This window comes from Gopherus flavomarginatus, chromosome 2, assembly GCF_025201925.1.
Source record: "Gopherus flavomarginatus isolate rGopFla2 chromosome 2, rGopFla2.mat.asm, whole genome shotgun sequence".
NCBI lineage: Eukaryota > Metazoa > Chordata > Testudines > Testudinidae > Gopherus > Gopherus flavomarginatus.
This window is the reverse complement of record NC_066618.1, coordinates 6342973-6366571: the sequence shown is the minus strand read 5'-3', so window position 1 is coordinate 6366571 and position 23599 is coordinate 6342973. Positions and strand designations below refer to the sequence as shown.

Below are 23599 nucleotides of genomic sequence, written 5' to 3'. Positions count from 1 at the left end.
TAAATTGGGGGGGCATTATTTCGTATTTAACTCACCCCCCCAAAAAAACCAGTGTAAAAGAAGGGCTGCTGCTCCGCCCTAAATAAAACTAAAACCTTTGCTCGGGAAGAGACGGTGCCTTTTCTTGCAGCTTTATGAATGAAACGGACAGAGAGCTCGGAGTAACGTTCCTGCCGTGAAACTAACAAACTGGTAAATTTCATCGGTGGGTGTTGGTTGGGTGTGGGATTTTAGTATAGAAAAAAAGGACGTTCTAGTCTCCAGATTGTCTTGTCTTTTGTGTGAGTGTGTTGGTTGAAGCGGCAGGGTCGATGTGTTTTGAAGGCAACAATACAAACTGAGTGTATCCTGGGAAGCTGGTAGATTTCCCCAAATGAAAAGTGTATTGTCTTCTCTCTCTCTCTCTCTTTTCTTTTGTAATCCCCTCTTGTCTATGTGGAAGTAAACGGACTGTCATCATGTTCATTCCGTAAGTGAGTCTAAAGCAACAGCAGCAGCAAGAGGGAGAGAGAAAAGCAGCAACTTTTCCTTTACTGGGCTGCGGTGATTTGATTCTTGGTTGAGGGCAGGACAAGAAGCCTGTGTGTGCGTTGGTGCAAATGGAAAAGCGTAGATTTTGGAAAATTTCATGGAGTAAGTGAGAAGAGTTTTTACTGCCACATCTAAAATAAACTACTAAAAAAAAAAAGAGAGAGCAGCCCTTCAGCCCCACGCTTTCACCCCATACTCAATTGGCTTTTTGAAACTGCAGATCCTTTGAGACAGAGAGCAAGGGAGAGAGAGAGAGAGAAGAAAAAAAAATCCGTATTTGTAACTAAAACACATTGCATCCAGGGAAGGTTGACAAAATAAACCTCTTGTGGCGCTGAGCAGTACTGAAATATACAAGCAAAAATACCCAGCAGCACTCCTGTTTGCATAAACGTAATTGCTAAGTGAAAATATTTCCAACTTTTTTTTTAATTTGTAACTTTCTGATTTGTTTGCTTGCTTAAAAAAGCTTTTTTTCCAAACTCCCCCCACCCCCGCGCCTAAAAGATAAAATTACTAGATCTAAAAATAAAGCAGTGGTTAAAAACTCCCCCCCATCCCTTCCCACTTCTCTCTCTCTTACTGTGTGTTTGCGTTTGACAAAGAAATTATTTGAACTTCTCTCTGCCTCATAAAAAGGAAGCAGAATAGCAGTTTTGACATATGGATGTGATTTTTCTGCTCTGAGACAGATGCACACACAAAACAAACAGCACCAGGAACTGCTGCTCTGACTGAACTGGGTGTTGGTGCTCCCTTCACATGGACTCTTTCCCTACATTTCTGAAACTGCATAGATTTCCAGCCATGAGAAAGCGAAGCAAAGGACTGGGGTTTCTTGTCATGTGCCTCTCTGGCTAAAACTGTGGAAACAAACAAGCAAATAAAAAAAAAAGCTGAGAAGGAAGAAAAATAAAAGAAAAAAAAATCATCTACAGCTGGATCCCTGGAAGATCCTTCGTCCTTCTATTTCCCTTAGAGATCGTGGATGCTGCAATAAGTCTCTTGGATATGGGCTCATATTTGGTTTATCACAGCCTGGGTTTGATCCTCTGCTGCTCGGTGTTGAGTTCTGTCTATGCTCTGGTAAGTTGCTAAATCTTTCTCCTGCACATTCTCGAGCAATTGTTTCCTTTAGCTGAGGCTGTTTCCTTGATGAGTAATTTACTGTACCAGGATTTAGAAACAGCAAAGCGCTGGCTTTTTAGACCAATGTTTGATTTTGCTGGCAGATCTTTGCGCTGAGTCCTTGCTGCTGTTAGTCTGAAAGTGGCTACGCCAGATGAAATTAAAATGACTGTACTTTCGGAAGAATTTTCATTACCCATTTCCAAATTACTTTTACACTGATTTGAGCCAGCTATTAGAAATAATCCTAGGATCAGCCCCACTCCACCCCCTACCGAAAGGCATCCTATTAATCGGGACAAAATGTTTGTCCGCTGTTCCGGATGACAATGTTAGTCTTAATTTAATCATGGTAAAGCTTAATTTCAGCAAACAATTGCTCTCAGCTCTGCGAGTGACTCTGTACGGTAGCATACTGGATCTGCCTTGCAGTCCAAAACGTCAGCGCATGGAAGGCATATGGTTTATACTCAGGGGAATGAAAGTAGTATTAACCCTATATCATCTAAGAGTGTTTTCCATCTGTGTGTGTGTACACATATCATATAGAGTGATTTTATATGGTGAGACTGCTATTATACAAGGAGCTAATCTCTATTAAGACAATTATCTTCCTGAGTGGAACAAAAAAAGGTTTACATCGCAGAGTGGAACGACCAAAGGCGACTTGCTCTGCTCATCTTTATGGATGAAGCGAAATGTCATAAGGCATCAGTTTTTGTACATCAGAAAACACACTATGTGCTCTGTCAGCCATTAGTTTACAAAACTATTATATACGTCTTCCTCGCTCTGGCGTTGTTATTACTAAGCATGTTTGATGCTGGGCAAATGGGTCAGAAGGTCTAGGGTCACTGCCTGTGATCCTGTCCGCTTTTAGATGTAGAAAATGGAAAGTGCTTAGAATGGGATTCGGTCCCCCGGCCCTCACTCAAACAAAGTTCCCCTTGAAATTCATTTGGGAGTTTTGCCTGTGTTAAGGACTCGGGCCCATTGCTTGGGGATGTGGCAGAAGGTTCTAGTGTTATATTCCATTGTTGTGTTGTGTTGTTGTTTTGTTGTCATGTTGCCCGTGCAATGGCTCTTAGTGAAACAAGAAAAAACAACTAGCATCACATATGTTCAGATAATCTCTAGACTCACCCCTCTCTGTTTCGGGGAGGAATAGGAACTTAGCTGCACTTGGAAGAAAATCAGTGGACACTGCAGAGATGTGCCGTTCCGGGGCCGGTGGCTATAGACTGCGCGGGGGTTGAAACAGTTGGTGTCTGATCATGTTTCTTCTCCCAGGGTTCATAGGTGCTAGAACTAGGGGTGCTATTGCACCTCCTGACTCAAAGTGGTTTTCATTATATACAGGCTTTACAGTGGCACCCCCACTATAAAAATTGTTCCAGCACCTCTGCCTGGGTCTGATGTTGAACAGACCAAAAGCCAACATTGTCAGTGACTTCCAGCCCACTTGGGGTTATGCTACTATAGTAAAGTATGTGCCACCTGCTAACAACACATTTCTCAGACCTGCTGCAGTTGAAGTCAACAGCAAAACTCCCATTGACTTCGATCGGGGACCCCGGCTGGTGCTGATGGAATACGGTCACTTGAATCTGCTAAATCTGTGTTGCCACAAACGCTACGATTGAAAATGGGCAGGAGGATATGCTGTGCTGTCCATCTAAAGCCTTCCCTGCTCCCCACCACATAGACACACACTGATTCTGCTACCCAAAAGCCTTGTGATCACTGGGTTAACGAGCAAATAGACAGTCTCAGGTCTTGTGGATTGTTAATGGATATTTTACCAGTGAATTATTCATTGACAGAGATCAGAGGTAGAGAGAAATCCCAGCAAACAGACAACTTCAGATCTGTCAAGTATCAGAGGGGTGGCCGTGTTAGTCTGGATCTGTAAAAGCAGCAAAGAATCCTGTGGCACCTTATAGACTAACAGACGTTTTGGAGCATGAGCTTTCGTGGGTGAATACCTACTTCTTCAGATGCATGTGGTGGAAATTTCCAGGGGCAGGTATATATATGCTAGCAAACAAGCTAGAGATAATGAGGTCAGTTCAATCAGGGAGGATGAGGCCCTGTTCTAGCAGTTGAGGTGTGAAAACCAAGAGAGGAGAAACTGGTTCTGTAGTTGGCTTGTAGTTTCTCCTCTCTTGGTTTTCACACCTCAACTGCTAGAACAGGGCCTCATCCTCCCTGATTGAACTGACCTCGTTATCTCTAGCTTGCTTGCTAGCATATATATACCTGCCCCTGGAAACTTCCACCACATGCATCTGAAAAAGTGGGTATTCACCCACGAAAGCTCATGCTCCAAAACGTCTGTTAGTCTATAAGGTGCCACAGGATTCTTTGCAACTTCAGATCTGAAACTCTGGGATTAACTCTGCAGCATTGACAGGAGACCGAGATTCTGGCATAAGGCTGTTGTTGATTGCGCCGGTACTGAAAGCTTGATTCTGCTCGCGTGCTAGTGTAAATCAAGAGTAAGTCCACTGAAGTGAACGGAGACACTTGCGTAAGTGCAAGAGACATCAGATTAGCTGTCCTTTCAGGGGGAGTTGCACTATCTCTGCTCTTTGCATTGTCACCGTTCACTCTAGTTGCATGCAGAGGGCCAGATTCATTGCTGTGTTACTCCAGTGTCACTCCGACGTAATTCCATTCATTTCAATCAGGCGCCCACGGAGCTGCAGGTCCAAAATACCTCGGTCGCTCTTAAAACACTTCAGCGAAGACAGCTAAGAAAGTTGTCTGAGAGACTGCAAAACCACCCTTATGATCCATGGACTGGGAAGAAATTCTTTACTGTATTCCTCTCACCTCCTACTTCGAAGGAACACAGGGCTTATGATCCTGAGTGTTAAAAGCATGTCATGTTGCTGACCTGCAACCTGTAATACAGAGCAGAACTTTATCTGTGTCGGGGGCCTGATTTTTAACCTACTCTGAAAATGAACGTGAACAATGCTGTGCGGTATTTGCATTGATAGAGCGTCTTTCATTGCTCCAATACTACAGTGACACGGGCCATATATGTAGCTAGATAGAAGCTAAAGGATCCCAATGTGTTTAATAGACTATTCTCAGACAGCAATCACTGAAACGCAATCACCGCTGGGGTGTCTGGCAGTGAACACACGGCATAACAGCAATGGACTTGGGGTAGGAGATATTTTGGCCACCGACTCTGGGGCAGATCTCTGCTAAACGTGGTATGTGACCTTTAATGTCCATGCCCAGCAGACAGGACCTCGGTTAACAGACTTCCAGCCAGCGAACTCGGTTTATCAATTTCCAAAGGATGAGGGGCCACATGGAACCTCCGGGATTTGAAGCCGTGGATCTGGGGAAGCCAGGGACTAGGTTCTGATCACTTTGACTTTACCGGGATTTATCCCGCCGAAGCTGAGATCAGTGTGTGGCCCAGGTATTTTAAACCAGAGGCTTAGATTGCTAACCCATCCCCTGCAACTTTGAGTTAGACCAGCGCTTCTCAAACTGTGGGCCGGGACCCCAAAGTGGACTGTGATCCCATTTTAATGGGGTCGTCAGGGCTGGGGTTAGATTTCCCGAGACCTAGGGCCGAAGCCAGAGCCCCACTGAAGCTCTTGGTCTTTGGCTTTGGTGTCTGCTCCACCCGGGGTGAAGGGGCTCGGGTGGGCTCAGGTTTCAGTCCCCCCTCCTGGGGTCGTGTAGTCATTTTTGTTACCAGAAAGGGGTCACAGTGGAATGAAGTTTGAGAGCCCCTGAGTTAGACCATTAAAGAGTGAATGCAGGGGAGATCGAAATTAGGGGTGTAAAGTGCTATGCAGTGTCTTCTTCAGCAGCTACACATGACAGGCAACATCTTGTCTGTCTGAACCACGTTTCAATTAGCTTGAACGTTTCATACCGATAGGATCTTTCAGCCTCAATTGCAAGGCAATGGCATGAAATCTAGTGTGCAGTGTAAGGTAAGAGACAGAGCTCTCAGGGTTATATACTCCTCTCTCATTATATTGTTGCAACTCCATTGAGCCTGATTTTCCACTTGTTGACATCGGTGTCTATCAGGAGTAACCCCGCAATGGAGTTGCAGCAGTGTAAAACTGATGCAGGTGATATCAGACTCAGGTCCGTTGACTTCAATAAGATTGGTGGGGCCGTAGGAGGTCTGGATTCTAATCTTTTGCTGTCTGTGCAAAATAAGGTTTTTAGGGTAGAATTCTGCTCTCAGCATAAACCTGGAGAAATTGCACTGATTTCAGTGGCGTTATTCCTGATTTACGCCAGTGCAAATAAGGACAGGAGTTGGCCGCAAGTGCTGGGTTCATACAGGCTGGTGTGTTTGTGCCTGCAGTCTGTGTGGTGGAGGCAAAGAGTTTATGAACTTTGCGGGGCAGTCACATGGAGGGAGATGGTTTGGTCTTAGCTGCATAGTCCTGAAAATAAGGGGTTTGTAATAGAAATGTTGCATGCATCAGAAACTCTGTGTGAGGGGTGTCACTGGAGCATAGGCCAGGGGAGACCGCAGGCACCTCATCTTAATCCTAAAGGCGAGTTTTAAACATCCCAGCAAAAAGACTTCCCCCAAAAACCACCACAATAAAAAAAGCCTGAGGATTTTTTCCAACTGTTTCTCCTTCTCTCTCTTTTAACCTGGGTGCTGCCTTTAAGTGCATTTATCATCAGAACAGATGCTCTGTCAACAAGCCACTGTTCTGCATTCCACATGTATAATCTCTCGCCTGGCTTCATGGCAGAGCTGCTCAGTTTCACGTCCAAAGAGACCGGGCCACATCCTCAGCTGGCGTAAAGCAGCATCGCTCCAGCTGAAGTCGAGGCCGATATCTGTCGGCTGAGGAGCCAGGCCAGTCGTTTTTGTAACCGTCAGCACTAGAGTCCCTAAGATCTGAAAATCTCGTCATGCTCTTTGTGCCGCTCGTTTTGTCAGCACTGCTAAGAAATCAGAAGTAAAAGCTGCCAATTTAGCTGATGTGCCAGGTAGGACAGACTCTTGCCTTGCCATAGTTTTTTTTTTTTTTTAGGTCCTTCATGATGTGCAGGGATTTCTGGACCAGGCGATAGACACCAGCGGGGAATCTGGCCGTTTGTGCACAAATCAGCTTGGACTCAGAGTATCTAGGGAAGACGGATTTACGGTGGTGCTGTTTTTACCTCTTTGCTTTTCTGATTAGAGCCACGTCTTCATGGAATTTGGCAACGGGAAGTGTTACATTACTTAAATTACAAGCTCTCTGGGCAAGGACTGTCGCTTTGTTCTGAGTTTGTACAGGGCCTAGCGTAATGGATTCCTAGTCTAAGACTTTGGAGCCCAGGTCCTATGGTAATAAAAATAATAATCATAGAGTTGACTGATTGCCTTCTTCCTTAAATAATTTACAGCTAGAAGGAATGCGTCATCACACTCTGTCCCGAAACACTGTCAAAAAAATCACATCTAGAGAAGCTGTAATTCTCAACTGTCCAACTGCCTTTAAAAGGCTGCCCTGAAGTGCGTAAAACAATGTGTGAAATGTTCTTCTTTTTTTTTCACACTTGGGAGGCTGCTGATCCAACTACAGTATATTTATGAAAGATAAAAATTTTGTTATTGTACTTTGGGATTAACAGATCTCCCTGAACTATAAATATTAAACCACAAAATACAAAGCAAACAAGCCTCGGCGCTAGAATGTTGCACAGGGCGTGACTTACAAGCCAAGAAGTTCCGAGTTCCCATGGCAGATATGACCTGAACGAGTTACATTCGGCCTAGGTGTTGCTGCCCTTAAAGGGAGAAGAGCACGAGGGGTAAATGACTGTGTGAGGAGGATGTCAAGCTGCAAACGAGTGCTGGGAGTGAGCTGTGACACAGAGATCTGCTTGAGCTGCACATTTCGCATCAACACCTCCCCAGCTGACAGATCAGGGCTTTGTTGTTGGTTTTTGACTCCGTACAGCAATAGCATCCGGTGGCAATGTGTTTTGAAGGATCAACCTTGTTAGTTATGCTGTGGGTGTTTCAAGAGGCCCTAACCAAAGCTTAGGACCTCCAGTGTGCTAAGTGGTGCACACACAACCAAAACAAAGCCAGCCGCTGCCCAGAGATGCCAGTTCTCCCAACTTTGTCGCCAGCCTTGTGATAGTTGATGTTTTTCTTAAATGCCTGGCTCCTGGAGTCCTGACTTTACGCTTTCATTTAAAAAAAAAAGTTTCTGACCCTGGTGGTTGAGGAGAAAAGCTGGAATTCCCAACCCCTAAAGGCATAAACCCAAGAAGGAAAATAAAAGAACCCCAGATGTCTTATCCTTCAAAATCTCGTGATTTTTAAGCTGCTCTCCCGTGGTAGGGGGCCTGACTTGTGAGTTTTAGACCCTCCGAGTTCGCAACACTGGATAAAAGTACTACGCTAATGCACTGCACTGTGGCCTGGGTTATGCAGAGGTCAGAAGATGGTCGTAATGGTACCTTCTGGCTTCCAAAGCTATGCACAAAATCCTAGTCCCTTTGAAGTCAGTGGCAAAGCAACTTCTGACTTCAATGGAATCAGGATTTGACCCTGTGAATTAACAAAGGAGCTTGGGAGTGTTAGTAATGAATCATACAGTCTGATTTTAGACAATACTTAGTCCTTCCTTGAGTGCAGGAGACTGGACTAGAGACCTCTCGAGGTCCCTTCCAGTCCTACGAGTCTCCGATTTTATGTCTCCAACAGAGGCAAATTTAAAGCTGCCCCATGTGTCCTTATTAAGAAGCCACATCTGCATTACAGAGACAGTAGCAGCGTAGTTACGTTCACACTGGGGGGTTTACTGGCATAGCTCTGTCACTAACGGGTGGGATTTTTTTCACACTCCTGACCCATTTAGCTATGTCAGTATAAAATTTAAGTGTAGACCAGGCCTGATTCTCCTCTCACATAGGGCTGATCTACATTAGATTGACCCAGCTACATCGCTTGGGGTGGAGGTGAAAAATCCCCCCCCTCCCCCGCCCGAGCTACGTAGTTAAACCGACCTAAATCCTTGTGTAGACAGTGGTAGGTGGAGGGAAGAATTCTGTCACCTCTCGGGGAGGTGGATTAACTACAGTGGTGGGTGAACCCCTCCTGCAGAGTATTTATCTACTCCCTAGACGATGTCGTTTCTTCATCCCCACTAGTACTGGGAAGCCTTTTGAACACTGATCCCTCTGCCCGGCACTCACCCTCTGAAACGGACGCCATCAAAAAGAGAAAAACCCAGAGATCTTTATTTTGAGCAGGCGGCTTCTCTGCATAGGTGAAAAGGTTTCTGTATCCTCTCAAACCCTGACAGAGGTGAGACTGGCTCCCTTGGTGCGACTGCGATGCAAATAATAAATAGAAGGAATAATAATCAAAAAACCCAAACAGGTTCATTAGGGCAAGTGAAGTATTAAGGAAACAATTCACCAGGATCTATCAAAACCTTATTAAAAAATGTTCAGAGCAGGGAAGAAGGAATTCCCTCCTGTAACACTTAATACCATCTTGTTTACTGGAACACAACTCATACTCAGCAATTTGGATGCTTCAGGCTACAATATTCAAGACCCTGACCTGGCTCTTGAGAGCTATTATAATAAATACTTTCTTTTATGTAGCAACTTCCATCAAAGACACCAAGCAGCAAATGAATGAATCCTCAGCTGAAGAGCAACCGCCTCTGGGGCGGAACGTGGCAGTTCTTGAGCAATGCACAGTAACAACTACTAAAAGTCAGCAAGCGAAGATGAATCTTGTATCCAGCTGAGACTGCAAGAAGTGTTTAGATAGCAGAATGGAATTAACGGAATACAATTTGGACAGAATAATATGTGGGGCTGGCAACGGATGACAGCAATGCCCCACACTTTGCTCTCAGACCCACTTGTCGTCACCATTGCTATCTTTGAGGACACACACGTGTAACTAAAGGCAGAATTTAACTCAGCCTCTAAATTGCTCTTCTGGGGAATAAGAATTCATATTTATCCTGCATACACTTAATCCGAGCCCTTTCTTTTCAAGCCATTGGAAAGACTCCACTTAACTTCAACAGACTTTGCATCAGGCCCTATGTTTACTAAAGGGGTAGGCCTTGGCATATTTTGGTTTTGGGGTGCTTTGATTTCCGGGTATCCCCTCGAGATCTCTTAAAGGGCCTGATTTCCAGGAGGTGAGTTTTCTGAAGATCGGGATCCTCTCAAAGTTTCTCCGATGGGGCATCCAAAACCACTAGCCCCTTTTGAAAGTTCAGGCCTTAAACATTGCTAAAGAACTTCAGAATCAGTGGGCTATTGGTAAGAGAATAAATTAAGCTAAACTCCTCAGGGCAGAGGCTGTCTTTGTTCTGTATTTACACAATACTCAGCACAATGGGACCCTGGTTAGTGATTGGTGCAACCACAATACAAATAATAAATACTAGCTACATCTAGCTTAAGGTTGAAGCATGTCGTTTTACAGCTAACTTATACATTCCAAGCAGCATCCTCTGCACTCCTGGGACAGCCAGGTGGTAGGTCAGAGATTCAACCCTATGTTTCTTGCGCAGCAGGGGGTAGAGCATGCTAGTAATGGTCCTGGAGCCAGCCCACCTTTGTTCCTCTATCAGAAAATATAAGGAGAAAGCCCTTTTGAGATTTCCCTATTGGAAACCTACATCGGTTCATTCCTTCTTTAGATTGCCTGACCGCAGCATCGCCGAGTTTATTTCTCTACGGATTTCTTTGTATTGATGCCTCCCATAATGCATCTGGGTTGCTCCTCTTTCAAACACTTTGCTTCCCTCTCGTCCACAACCACTAGGTGAGATCCTCAGCACATGTAAATCAGCAAAGCTCTGTTGGAGTTTGATAGCGCTCTGCTGAGGATCTGGCCCAACATACACACACACTCATCGGCCTTCACGCTTATACCCTCTCACGCAGATACGGACACTCTCACCTGCAGACAAACGCCACTGACTTATGCTAACTAGACAGAAAGGGGGTCTAAAGAGATATAAGGTTGTCCATGTAGGGCAGTGTTTCTCAAACTGGGGCCGCCGCTTGTGTAGGGAAAGCCTCTGGTTCCCTCATTCCCATGCAGGGGGCCAGCAGAGAACAATGGTTAGCTTGCCTCAGGAGATCTCAAAGAGCTTATCATAAGCCAATAGCAGTGTGGCCGCAGCCCTGCGAATGGCAACTCAGGCTAACCGCCTGAGTACAATCCCACCAATCCCCTGGAGTTAGCCTGAGCCACTGTGCCAATGCTATTTTTAGGTGCTAGCTTGAGCAGAGCTAGCCCATGTACGTCTGCCCAAGCTGGGAATTACACCCCAGCTGCTGTGGGGACGTACCCAGAGTCACAGGGTGGCGAAGTGACTTGTTGAAGGTCACAGCTGGGAATAGAACCTGTTTTTCAAGGCTCCCAGTCCAGCACTTGATCCACTGGCTTCTGGTCCTGAAAATCCACACTGACGGTGGGGCCTGTGCAGTGTGTTTGTTCCATGTGTGGGCACACACTTACACTTACACACACACACCCCCCTAACTGAGAGAAATTGATCATAAACTGACCTGTCTAGTTGCATCTTCTGAGCTGATTGAAATGCAGAACCAAACAGCAGATAATGCCCAGCTGCATTTGCTTGTTTAAATGCTTTCCATTGTAATGAACTCTGGTGTCAGCGGCGTACCAGGTAAGGCCAACTCTTTAATACTCGATTTGTATCTGAAAATAACCCATAGATGAGTCAGTGTTTGTGAAAAAGATTAAAGATGTAAATTGCGAACTCAGCGCAAAGCAGTATCTTGGCTTTTCCCATGGATGACCTGGTATTGTAACTTATCAGGGTTCCTTGATGTTAACTCCTCTGCACATCCGCTACAAATCATTTATTTAAATTCTCTCTTTCTCCATACACTCTGTCTATCTATGTTTTTAATTGTAGGTTTGAGGGATGAAAACAAACTAAACAGCATCCGTTTAAGAGCCTGTTCCAGAGTTCATTGGAGTCAACAGAAAATCTTCTGTCGCCTTCACTGGCCTCTGGATTAGAGCCTAAATATCTGTATGTGGGGATAGACTGGATAGGTACACTCACAATCCAGCCCAGATGAAGGGGTATTTGTAAGGAACAGCCCCAGGCAATGGGTGCAAGAACTCAATATCTTGGGAGAACAGTGAGGCACAAATGGACGATAGTTCAGTTTAGCTAACCAAGGCCGATGGGTGAGAGCGGGGAACCGGGAAGCAGGGAATCTATTTCTGACTCTGCTAGTGACTTGCTTTGTGACCTCAGGAGAGTTAATGAACTTCTATCTCTCTGCCTCAACATCTCCATCTGTGAAATGGGCATGACAATCTCATTCCGACAGGTCTTCACACTGAGGCTTAATTAATAGACATTCCAAAAGGGCCATGGGATCCTCTAATGAATGGCACCCTGTACGTGCAAAGCATGACGATTCTAATGCATCAGTTGCACGGGGTTAGGAGGAAGAGAATGGAAAACGCCTTGAGTTACAGCAATCAGGATGCTCCGGCCCATGATCACAATCTCATTCCCATCTCTGCGCATTAAATCATGGAGCTATGACAGGGAGGCTACGGTATAAATGCTCAGATAGATAGCTTGATTGGAGATAGGCCTAATCCAAACACCCAGCATTCCTAGTTGCAAGTTTTGGGGTTCAGAAACTGAATCCAGATTCCAGCTTGGCTCATCTCTCCTAAGGAAAGCCAGGACAGCTAGTTTCAAAGTACTTTGCAAAACCTTCAGCCACATCAGCCTTCTGAGCCAGTGCAAAACTTTCTGGGATCTCCTGGTGCATGCATGCACATCCACTCCACATAGCACAGTGCTGTCTTCCATGTAATTACCTATCTTCCCCGTTCGTGAGCACACTACACTGCTGATTCCTACCCAAAGCCACTGGAATGCATCAGTGACTTCTTACTTGCCTCATCCTCTGGGCCCAATTGTGCTCAGCATCCACCAGCAGCCCCACGGATCAGCTCCTATCCCTCCCCACCACCACTGCCTCCTGCCTGCTGGTGGGTCTCACCAATCAGCTCCTTCCCCTCCTGCCCAGAACCTCCCGCCCGCCGCAGATCATCTGTTCAGTAATGTGCAGGAGGTGTTGGGGAGGAGAGGGCGCATTAGAGGGAGGGGACCGAAGGGGGCGGGAAGAGGTGGGATGATAGGGTTGCCAATTTTGGTTGGACATATTCCTGGAGGTTTCATCATATGACATAATTTTTAATTAAAGATTGAGCTTTAATTCTGAAGACTCCAGGACAATCCTGTAAGCTTGGCAACCCTACAGGGCAAGGGCGGGAAGAGGTGGGGTGAGGGTGTGGCTTTGGGGGAAGGGGTGGATTGGGGGCAGGGCCTGGGGTGGAGCAGGGGTCGAGCATCCCTGGGGAAATGAGGGAGCTGGTGCCTATGGCCAGACGCCTGCACCTCTACAATGAAAATGAATGTCTTGTTTGTCCTAGCAGGGCTTTAAGAGTGGGATCAATAGAACAACATTGCCCAGCGGATCTATTTCATGGTTAGCAATTGAAAAGGCAGCTCAGCTCAGTAGAGGGGAATGATAAAAGCTGGGCGGTCTGAGAGACACTCAGAGGACACAATCAGGGCAATCGATGTTGCCTGCTTATCAAGAGCTCTCAGATTACCAGGCCTGTTTGCCTCCGGAGTGATTTTTCCAAGGCTTCCTTCGAGCTGCACATTTCGCCATCGTTCTCCAGGCTGTGCTCATTTGGCTCGCCAGTTCTAAAATGGCTGCTCTGCGGCAGGATGGTTAGATTAGAAGGCTGCTTTCCTGGCGGGTGGGGGGCGTATCTTTGGACAAGTCACTTAAACCTCTCTGAGTGTAAAGTGAGTGCAAGGATGCCTGGGGCTGGATCATTTGTGAGGAATGAAGCCAGGGCCTCTGGGTCCAGGGACAGAGCCTCTGCTTTAGCTTGAGATAATTTACCGAGTCCATATTTGACTCATAAATTGGTATCTGTGATCTAACCCCTAGAGGGAAACAAAATGCCACACTGTGTTCGCATGTGTCACATGGGGTTATTAATTCACAGTCTATTTTGGTCAATTTCACGGTCGTAACATTTTAAATATAGTAAATTTCATGATTTCAGATATTTAAATCTGAAATTTCATGGTGTAGCAGTCCTGACCCGAAAGGGAGTTGGTGGGGGGAAGGTTTGCAAGTTTATTGTTTGGGGGGGTGGTTTTACTACCCTTACTTCTGCGCTTGCTGCTGGTGGCGGCGCTGCCTACAGAATTGAGCAGCTGGAGAGCAGTGGCTGCTGGCCGGGAGCCAAACTCTGAAGGCAGAGCCGCCACCAGTGGCAGCGTAGAAGTCAGGATGGCACGGTATGGTATTGCCACCTTTACGTCTGTGCAGCTGCCGTGAGAGCTGGGCCCTCGGCCAGCAGCTGCCACTGTCATCTCACTTAAAAGCTACTTGCTAACACCATCAGACATAAAAATAAAGTTTCACTGTGCACGATTACTGAAAAATTGCTGACTTTCTCATTTTTAACATATAATTATAAAATAAATCAATTGGCATATAAATATTGTACTTACGTTTCAGTATAGAGAGCAGTAGAAACAAGTCATTGTATGAAATTTTAGTGTGTACTGACTTGGTTAGCCTGTTGTAAAACTAGGCAAATATCTAGATGAGTTGATGTACCCCCTGGAAGACCTCTGCGTTCCAGCTGAGAACCACAAAAGACCAGATTTCTCAAGGGAGCCCAGATTTCGTGGTCTGTGACATGTTTTCCATGGCCAAGTATTTGGTAGGGCCCTATTAATAGACAGAACACGGGGTGTTGTGAGGCTTACGTCAATTAATGTTCACAGGGTGCTTGGAGATCCTCAGCTGGAAAGGGTTTCAAAAAGGCAGTTATTATTACCCTCCCTGGAGCTCTCTGGGAACCTTTTCCGGTTAGCTTGGCCTGCCTCCGAATGCCTGGTTTCCGCTTGCTTTCCCATGGCAGGGGTCGAGTTGTCCGCCCTTGTGCCAATCCAATCCCTTGTCCTAGGGCTTGTCTACATGGAGAGTTCTGTGTTTGCTAGCGGCAGTATGCTACACTGCACTCTGGCGCTTTCCCCACGCTCTAGCAGTGTCCCTATGGTGAGCTGGGGGTGATTGTACTACAGCCCGAAGTCGACCTGTGTTAGGTCAATTTACAGCCCCTGCGGCGATCACTGCAATGACTGATGTCCACATTCCCCTCTTTCTATCGGGGGTGCGTGTCCTCATTGAAGAGAGGCAGTAGGGGGGAGGGGGTCGAGAGCCAGGGCTCTCAGCTGTGCTTAGCTCCTCAGCCACGAGCGGGGGGCCTGCTGCCTGGGTGTCTCGCCTCCCTGAGCGGGGAACCTCTGGGCCGTAGCCCGGCGGGGAGCTGGGGGCAGCCAGGCTCTAGCAGTCCAGATTTCCGGTCAATTTCACGGCTCCAACAGGGAGCCGTGAAATTGACAAGACAGCCAACAGTAGGATGTAAGCAGTGCAGAGACTGTGTTGCCCTAACTAGAGCAACATAAGCCCTGTGCCTCTTGCGAAGGTGGAGTTCTTCTGTCAGCCTCATAGGGCGCTTACAGTGGTGGGACGAGGCTGCACTGTGTACACTAATGAAATCAGGTCGACCTAAGCTGCCTTACGTCAACCTGACTGTGGAGTGGAGTGACCCGTCCTTAGTGTGCAGCAAACGGGTGCACTATCGATTCACGCTCTGGCTTACCGGGCAGTAACTCTGCATCTAAATGTTTCAAAGCATCTAAATACATCAGCACTTGTAATCAAGAGGATGAGAGAAGAGGTACTGAAGCGAAAGGCCAGTTCTGGCACAAGAACAAATGGCGATAACCTGGCCAAGAATAAATTGAGGCTGGAAAGGAGAACAGGGTTTCTCACTGTCAGAGGAGGGAGGTTTCAGGAACAGCCTCCCCACGGGAATACTCGGGGGGGGGGGGGCAGGAGGGCAAACAACCTAAGTAGCTGGAAGTTGGAGCTTGATGTATTTACAAAAGAGATTATCGCAGGGGGTGACTGTGACAGCAGGGGATGGACTCAGAGATCCAGGAGGTTCTTCCAGTCCTTTGTTCAAAGCAGGAGCAATGAAGCTCCCTGAAAGCAGGGGGAAACACCAGCACCTGAGCTGTGGCCTTGTCTCCCGCATCACCCCTTCTTCAGAGGCCCTGCCCTCACATCGCCCCTTCCCCCAAGGCTCTGCCCCCAAACAGCCTCTTCCCCCAAGAACCTGCCCTCCACTTTCTCCTCTCTGCCTCGTCTCCCCGTCACTTTCCCTTACAGTTGGTAAAAAGTGATGGGGCCACGGCCCCTGGTCTCCATGTTCTGGTGTCCCTGGTTCAAAGCAAAGTGTCCCTGCCTCATGGGCTGCTTTGGAGAAGACAAGGGCCGGATTCTCCCACCGGTGCAGACTGGGAGTACAGCAGATGGAGTTACATTAGCATATGACCCAGAGAAGCACATCCAGCGCTGAACTCATCAAGGCAGCCATGTCCGCGTCACATCCCCTTCCCGTGTGCCCATGCCATTCCAGCCACCAGGTCTCTCATCGGATTTGGGTCTGAATCATGCTCCAGTCTGGGATTTGCCACATCCCAACTGTACCAGGCGGGACTTGTGGTCTTTCCTCATTTTCACTCAGCTGGAGAAAGATTTCAGGATTAGACCCAGCAGGACTTGTGTGTTCCTACTACCCTGAGTCATGCTTTAGCTTTGCTCAATTAAGCTATAAGAGTCTCATTGTAGGATTCCATGGCAGGGCATCAGCTTCATTGTCACTTCATTTCCAATCATGACTGTGTTTCATCATCTGCCTTGTGCCACACACCATAATTGTGTGTTTGTTTTTTTCATTCCTGAGATCATATTCTCTCTCTGACTTGCCCTAACCTCATGATAGAAACCACCAAGTTCCCGGGGCCAGATCCTCAGCTCTCACTGAGGCCAGATCCCCAGCTAGAGTAAATCAGCATCGCTCCACTTTGCAAAATTGTTCCTGAGCTCCTTGGTCTGCCTTGCACCGAGGGGATGGGTTGGAGATCCAGGTCAGATAAACATCCTAAACATTCAGATGCTTATCTGAACTCCACTGTGCTGTGCTTGGATTAGCTTTCTTGTGGTTGGTTGGCTGGCTGGCTTCTTTGGGCTGCCCTACTTAGGAAATACAGTACTTCTTGCATGCACTCAGCTGAGAACCGTCTTCTTTGTGGCATTTTGGCCACGCCTCTTTCTGACCTAGATGGAGGCCTGATGGTGAGAACGGGGCCTGCAGACACAAAGGAGGTTTTCAGACTTTGGAAAAGGTGAAGGCTCAGTTGCAGATTCAGATCAACTCTTAATTACACCCGTCTCCAACCCCTGCTTAGAAGTCAGGCAGTCCTATACAGACGGCATCTTGTCCTAAGAGACGCTGAGAGCGGTGAAGCTCTTGTTGTCGTTATGGAGCCAGCTGGAATCAGACACAGGCTAAACCAGATCTCTTGCAGCACCTTAAGCACTAGGTGATCACTGAACACGGCACCGGGTTCTGAAATGTCCGACCTGCTTCTCAGCTTGCCGACACCGATTTTTCCCAGGTGGTTTTACACTCTGATTCTCCACTGGGCATTGTGTCTTGTGTCCTCTCCGCAGAGTGTGTGTAAAATGCTGCCATTCTCAGCAGATAGCATTTCACACCCATTTTGCACAAGCATCTGTGAAAACCATAAACAATCGGGCCTACGGACTTCGCGGGAATTGCTCCTGATTTACCCTGTGGTTGGCATGAATCAGGCTCTTGGACCCAGCTCCTCAGCTGATGTAAATGAAGCTGATAGAGCCCCGCCAGTTTACAGCAGCTGAGGATCTAGCCCCCCGATCAGCCTATTTATTAACAGGTCTGCATGCACAGCAGAGTTCCACATAGGGGTCAATGCGGGCAAGTTTTCTGGTTTGGCTGGCGGAACTGAGTCAGCATGTCTCTGGGGTCAGGAAGATAAGGGTCCTAAGAACAGTTGAATAAGCAGATCTCTGGCCAAATGAAGGAACAAACAAACATTTGGCTTCCAGCTAGCCATGTGACATAAATAGACTTGTGTCAAGACAGGCCCTGGGTCAGGACAGGCTAATCCTGTCAGCTTCTCTGGGTGCACTGCAGCTGTCTCTCCTTGCTCCGGTGCTACCTAGCCTGCTTGTGGCTTTGTTGGGCTGGCTCCTTCCCTCACTACCCGCATCCCTCTCATTCCTAGCCCCACGTATTCTCCCAGCGCAGTGCTGGCCCTGACGTTAGAGAACGTGCCTAGGGAGTTCTGCACATCCATCGTGCACAGCAGCGGGTAACTGGACTGCACAAGATCTTTAGGACCAGGCTCCCCAGTAGATCTGCCCTTCCGCCTGTTATTCTTCTGAATTTCTGTAGCTAAGGGGGGAGTGGGCACGGCAGGGTGGGTGCATGCAGAATGAGAATGCGTAACTCCAGGGGTGCTGCTGCCTGTTCTGTTTCGGACAGGACCTGCAAGCAAGGGCCCTGCAGGACGTTGAAACACTTCTGCTTCGTCTCTGGGGCCAAGGCAGCATTACCGTTGTCATGTTGCAACCAGATTGCATGGGACAGAGCAGAAGGAGACCCATCAAATTCTCCAGTCCATCTCCTGGCCGACACATCTCACTCCCCTGCAACACGCTCCAAAGCGGCCTGGCCAGCCTAGGGCTAATAGTCACAAAGAGCAGGCCAGTGTTTTCCTTGGGACATCACTTCACAGCCTAATGGATCTTCTTTGTGTCAGGGTGTTTAATGACAGAAGGCCAGATTGTGATCCTTCCACGCTCAGCGGTGCCTTTCTGCATGAATAGGCCCACCGAGTCCAGTAGGACTTCACAGAATCATAAGACTGTGAATGGCTTGCCAATTACAGAACCAGTTTCTCCTCTCTTGGTTTTCACACCTCAACTGCTAGAACAGGGCCTCATCCTCCCTGATTGAACTGACCTCGTTATCTCTAGCTTGCTTGCTAGCACACATATATATACCTGCCCCTGGATATTTCCATTACATGCATCTGAGGAAGTGGGTATTCACCCACGAAAGCTCATGCTCCAAAACGTCTGTTAGTCTATAAGGTGCCACAGGATTCTTTGCTGCTTTTACAGAATCATAGAATCTCAGGGTTGGAAGGGACCTCAGGAGGTCATCTAGTCCAACCCCCTGCTCAAAGCAGGACCAACACCAACTAAATCATCCCAGCCAGGGCTTTGTCAAGCTGGGCCTTAAAAACCTCTAAGGAAGGAGATTCCACCATCTCCCTAGGGAACCCATTCCAGTGCTTCACCACCCTCCTAGTGAAATAGTGTTTCCTAATATCCAGCCTAGACCTCCTCCACTGCAACTTGAGACCATTACTCCTTGTTCTGTCATCTGCCACCACTGAAACCAGCCAAGCTCCATCCTCTTTGGAACCTCCCTTCAGGGAGTTGAAGGCTGCTATCAAAGCCCATGCCTTATACTTAGATTGCCAACTCTTTGGGGCACGGTCTGCCTTTTTGGTCTGTATTTGTACAGCACCTAGCACACTGGGGGTCCTGGTCCGTGGCCTGGGGGCCTGGGCACGAACACACAGGATGATCTCACCCCACGTGAGCGCCTCCTTCTTACTCACACCATTTGTAGCATGAATCGTTGCCTAAGATATGGCTGGGTGAAGACTTGGGCCAAACCACGAACAGCCAGCCCGTGCGTGGGTTTGTGGAGAGAAGTGAAGCTGTCCGTACAGCCATTGGCATCAGAGGTTTCCCCCTCTAGGCCTGGTGCAGGACCGACATGTAGATGCGCTTGCTTCTCCTTCAAACAAATGTATCGATCCCGTCACAGGGCAGATTCGCCAGCAAGCTCCAGCAATGCAACCCTTAACCCACTACCTCTGAAACTGGGCTCCTGGCTGCTTTGTGTTGCAGGAGTGAGGCAAAGCAACAAGAGAATCCTGGAGAGCCTGGCACATGGTGCTTCCAGCCCTGAAACTGGGTGAGATATTGGATCTTAAAGTCACAACCTTCTGATTTTACATTTTCTTTCACACACTTCCCTTCCAGCATGGCACTGGGAGATGGTAGCTCACCAGCCACCTGCATTAGAGCATAATGCTTTGTGCCAGGTGAGAGCTCAGCTGTCCTCAGGGATCCACCTGCTGCAGCGGTGTCACACTCATTCTGTGCACGGGGATGAATTCTAGTTGAAATCCCCACCCATGGGCAGCAATATAAAGTTAGGATTAGGAACTCCCCTTCAATCCACCAACGTCGTGGACAGGTTTGCGAAGGGTGGACGATGACCTTTATATAGAACCTTTAGGGTGGGTGTGACGGGGTGCGACTCAGCACTGCGGCACCTCCTACGGGCTGTCCGAGGACTTAGTGCTGCGCCCTCTGCTGGTGGTGTCTCATCCACTGCCAGCTCTGTTCCTGGACCCATGTCACTCCCAGGACCATGGAATCCTCTTCATGACACTACCCTCTGGCTGCGCCGCACTCTGTTCTCCATCCTTCTGGGGGAACCTGCAATGTACTGTCTGGCCACTGCCTTCAGTGGCAGACTGCAGTCCGTGGTCGAACCACTTCCCATGTGGCTCCAGCATCCTCCTTGCCCTTGCATCAGGGCCTCGTCTGCAACCCCCAACAGCCAGCCAGGAGCTGTCTCTTGCTCCCTTGGCCCCTGTTGGCAGCACTGCTCTGTCCAGGGTGCTGGCAGTTGTCTCAGCCCTTCAGGGACCCAGTTCTTCCTCCCTTGGCTGCCAAAAGAGAACTGCGCTCCTCTGCCTTTTTATATGGGCCTGCTTTGCCCTAATTGGTTGCTCCCCTCAGCCCTTCGCTGATTGGCTGCCTCCCACTCAGCCTCCCTAGGGCTGCTTTTAACCCCTTTTCTGCCACTGTGGGGCAGACGCCCCATCACAGTGGGATTGTCCAAAGGGCCTAACGGAGTTAAGTGACCATCTCCCATGGCATCATGGCACCTAACACCCTTAGGAGCCTTTGGACCCCCCAGACTTCATTATTTAGTGTTTGTTCAATGCCATTCAGCATCCTGCTCTGAGGAAATCCATTCCCTTGTAGGATCACTGCTATTTTCCCTCTTTGCTTCTCTTTCTTCTTCCTCTGTTTCCCTGTTTTTGTAGGCCTCCTCTGTTCATTCCTCTGCAGCAGCTCCCAATTCCATCTCCCTTTGGGCTTCCCTTCTACAACCTTCTCCATTCTATCCATAATGAACTAGGAGTCAGGACAGACACTTCAGTGGCATTGTTAGAGTTCAGAGTTAACACTACATTGAGATGAATGAGTGACAGAGTGAAGGAGTTCACTCCTCTCCGAGATATTGTCTCAGGCTGTCTGCAGATTCAGGCACAATGTGCTTCATCAGTCTGCACCATGGTTCACATTTTGCAAGGCTTCCTTCATAGCCATGTGTAGGTCAAACTTGGTATGAATGAGCCCCAGTAATCCAGGACAAGAGAAAAGATAAGCTATCGATGTAACTTTGGTAGTGGAGCCAGTAGCCAAAGAGAGAAAGAGAGAAGTGGTATAAAACCAAGTGCAAGAAATAATATTGGCAGCAGTAGTGGCTAAGAATGTGTGGAAGGAGGATAAGCAGACAGAGAGGAAACGAACAAAATACAGGGAGAAAATTAACATATTCAAATATTAACAAATTAAATTAACAAAATTAAAATATGGTGTCTATGTGTGGCATGGGAACAAAGCATGATATGTACAGGGATTGGCCCCGAAAGTGAGCTGACCAATCAGAAAGTGCAGGTTATAACACAGAATGGAAGACATATACATCAGTGCAGGGGTGAACTAGTATCTAAAGTAATTTATACTGGATCTGTGGTATGCCCTGGATTCACCCCCTGGATGTGAGTCTGATCAGCTCTGTGTAGCCAGTAAAGAAACTTGAGTGATGAATCCAGAGTCGGGCTGAGTTCTTGGGAACTGAGAGGGTAAGGTCTTCAGAGAAATTCCAACATCACTTGAGCAAGAATCATACTGTGTCTTTTAAACGAACGCTGAGATGCTGCACAATCTGTGTATGTTGTGTGGGGCATATCAATCTGTCAAATGGGAGAGATCTAGCCCATGAATGGGGACTAGTTTGACACCTCGAACGACTGTATCTTTTTCTAGTGATTCTCAGTCACTATAATCATGTCTGACTTTAAAGGGGAGAGGCAAAGCAAGGCAGCAACTGGCATGGTGTGCCTTTACGGTCCCATCCCTTGTATAAATCATCAGGACTAAAAACAAATGCTGAAACCACAGGAAAGGTAACTTCATGGAATCATAGAATATCAGGGTTGGAGGGGACCTCAGGAGGTATCTACTCCAGCCCTCTGCTCAAAGCAGGACCAGTCCCCAACTAAATCATCTTCCTTGGTGTTCCAGGGTGTAAGGAGAATGCTAGCAAAAACGCTCCATAAGATACCAGGCTTTCAATCTCTCACTGGCATTCGCTATTAGGGCTACTGGTGCAGGACCTTGGGCCAGTGTCATTTTCATTCCCAGTGTGTGGTCAGTACTCAATTCTGAAACGGGTCTGAAATGAGAGGGGCAACGGCTTTGGGACAAGGAATGGTGTTATTCCCAATAGACTGAAAGAGGAGAGGAGGAGGAGTTGTGGGGCAGCATTGCTCAACCAGGACAGGGAGCTGCTCAGTCACACCAGCGAGATGAAAAGGAGCTGCTCCTTTTAATAGAAAGGCGAAGTTGCGCCCCCCCCCCACAATTATTCCATCTTTATTTCAACCTCCCATCCCCCCATTTTACAGACAGCGGTGCAGAGGTTTGCACATGGTCCAGCTGCAAATCTGTGGCGGAGCCCAGACTGAAACTGACAACTCCTGGCTCCCAGGCCTGTGCCTCAGCTGGTAGACAACACTCCACGCCCTGTCTGATGCACAGGACGGGGTGCTGCATCCTTTCCCTGGGCTTGGCCCACTTCAATCCCTTCCCCTGCCCGTCTGGCTCTGAGCTCTGCCGGCCCTTAGCCTGTCCAGCTGTCCGGCATCTCCCAGCCTCATGTTTACCGAGTCCCCTCACTGGAGCAGCGCGGATGACGGCGCTGACTGGCCGCACTGGGACGACGTCATCTCCCGGCTCTCCGCCGCACACTGAGGGTTTAATGAGCCATCCGCACAGTGGTCGCCTTGTTGCAGCTGCAGCTCGGCAAGCAGGGCCCGGCGCTCTCTTCCCCATGCTGGGCTCAGCCCAGATTTTTTGGAACAGATCCTCTCAAAGAGGGGAAGGGGGGCGGGGAGGAAGGGAGAGCCGGAGGGGACTGGGGGGGCTGTATTGGCCACATCTGAGGCTGTTGCCGAAATTGGGCTGTCCTGTCCGCCATGTTTACAGAACGCGGCCTGTGAATCAGGCCATCAATCAACGTTCCGGGGCTCGGGACGGGGTCAGATACCTGTGGTTTGTTGCATGCCGGCAGAGTTAAATATCTCCAGAGACACGGTACCGCAGAGGGCTCATTAAAGCTCCCATCTGCCTCTTTGCAGGGGGGCCAGTGAGCAGGGGAGGAGGGACAGGTGAAGGGGTTAGATGCCGGCTCCAGCAACAGTAAAAAAAAAAATCTCAGTATATTTCTCAGCTGCCTGTGTGGGATGCGAGGGGGGATCCTAACCCCACTTGCTGCTTTTCCGCTCTCCTTTCTCGCGCCTCAGCCACAGGGAGCTGCCCAGGACTGCTTGCTTCCCAAAATAGCTGGCAAAGGAGCGCTGGATGTGATAGTAAAGGGGGAGGAGAAGTTGGGGCGGGAAAGGCACGGGGCTGGGGAGGAGAATCGCTTGAAATCCTATCGCACTGGGAAGAAGAATGAGGCAGGCCCTTCCGACTTGCTCTGCCGCCCTGTGATTCGTGAGGCACCACCTCCTGCGTT

The 23599-nt window shown here is 48.2% G+C and overlaps 1 protein-coding gene and 1 long non-coding RNA gene across 3 annotated transcripts in view; one reads left to right on the top strand and one right to left on the bottom strand.

Annotated features, from left to right (window-relative positions):
- The first annotated feature begins 1160 nt into the window (after positions 1 to 1160).
- Positions 1161 to 23599, top strand: part of PTH1R (parathyroid hormone 1 receptor) — a 186085-nt gene continuing 163646 nt past the window's right edge. The window contains exon 1 of the mRNA XM_050942628.1: positions 1161 to 1617. Within this exon, the coding sequence (XP_050798585.1) occupies positions 1543 to 1617 (75 nt within the window). The 5' untranslated portion in view covers positions 1161 to 1542. The remainder of the gene's footprint in view (positions 1618 to 23599) is intronic.
- Positions 9284 to 23372, bottom strand: LOC127045964 (uncharacterized). 2 transcript variants are annotated; one of them, XR_007772880.1, is made up of 3 exons: positions 23129 to 23372; positions 11218 to 11371; positions 9284 to 9430 (listed from the first exon to the last, which is right to left on the bottom strand). It is a non-coding gene; the product is annotated as an uncharacterized LOC127045964 (long non-coding RNA). The 2 variants fall into 2 exon arrangements; XR_007772881.1 differs by lacking the exon at positions 23129 to 23372 and adding an exon at positions 22746 to 22823.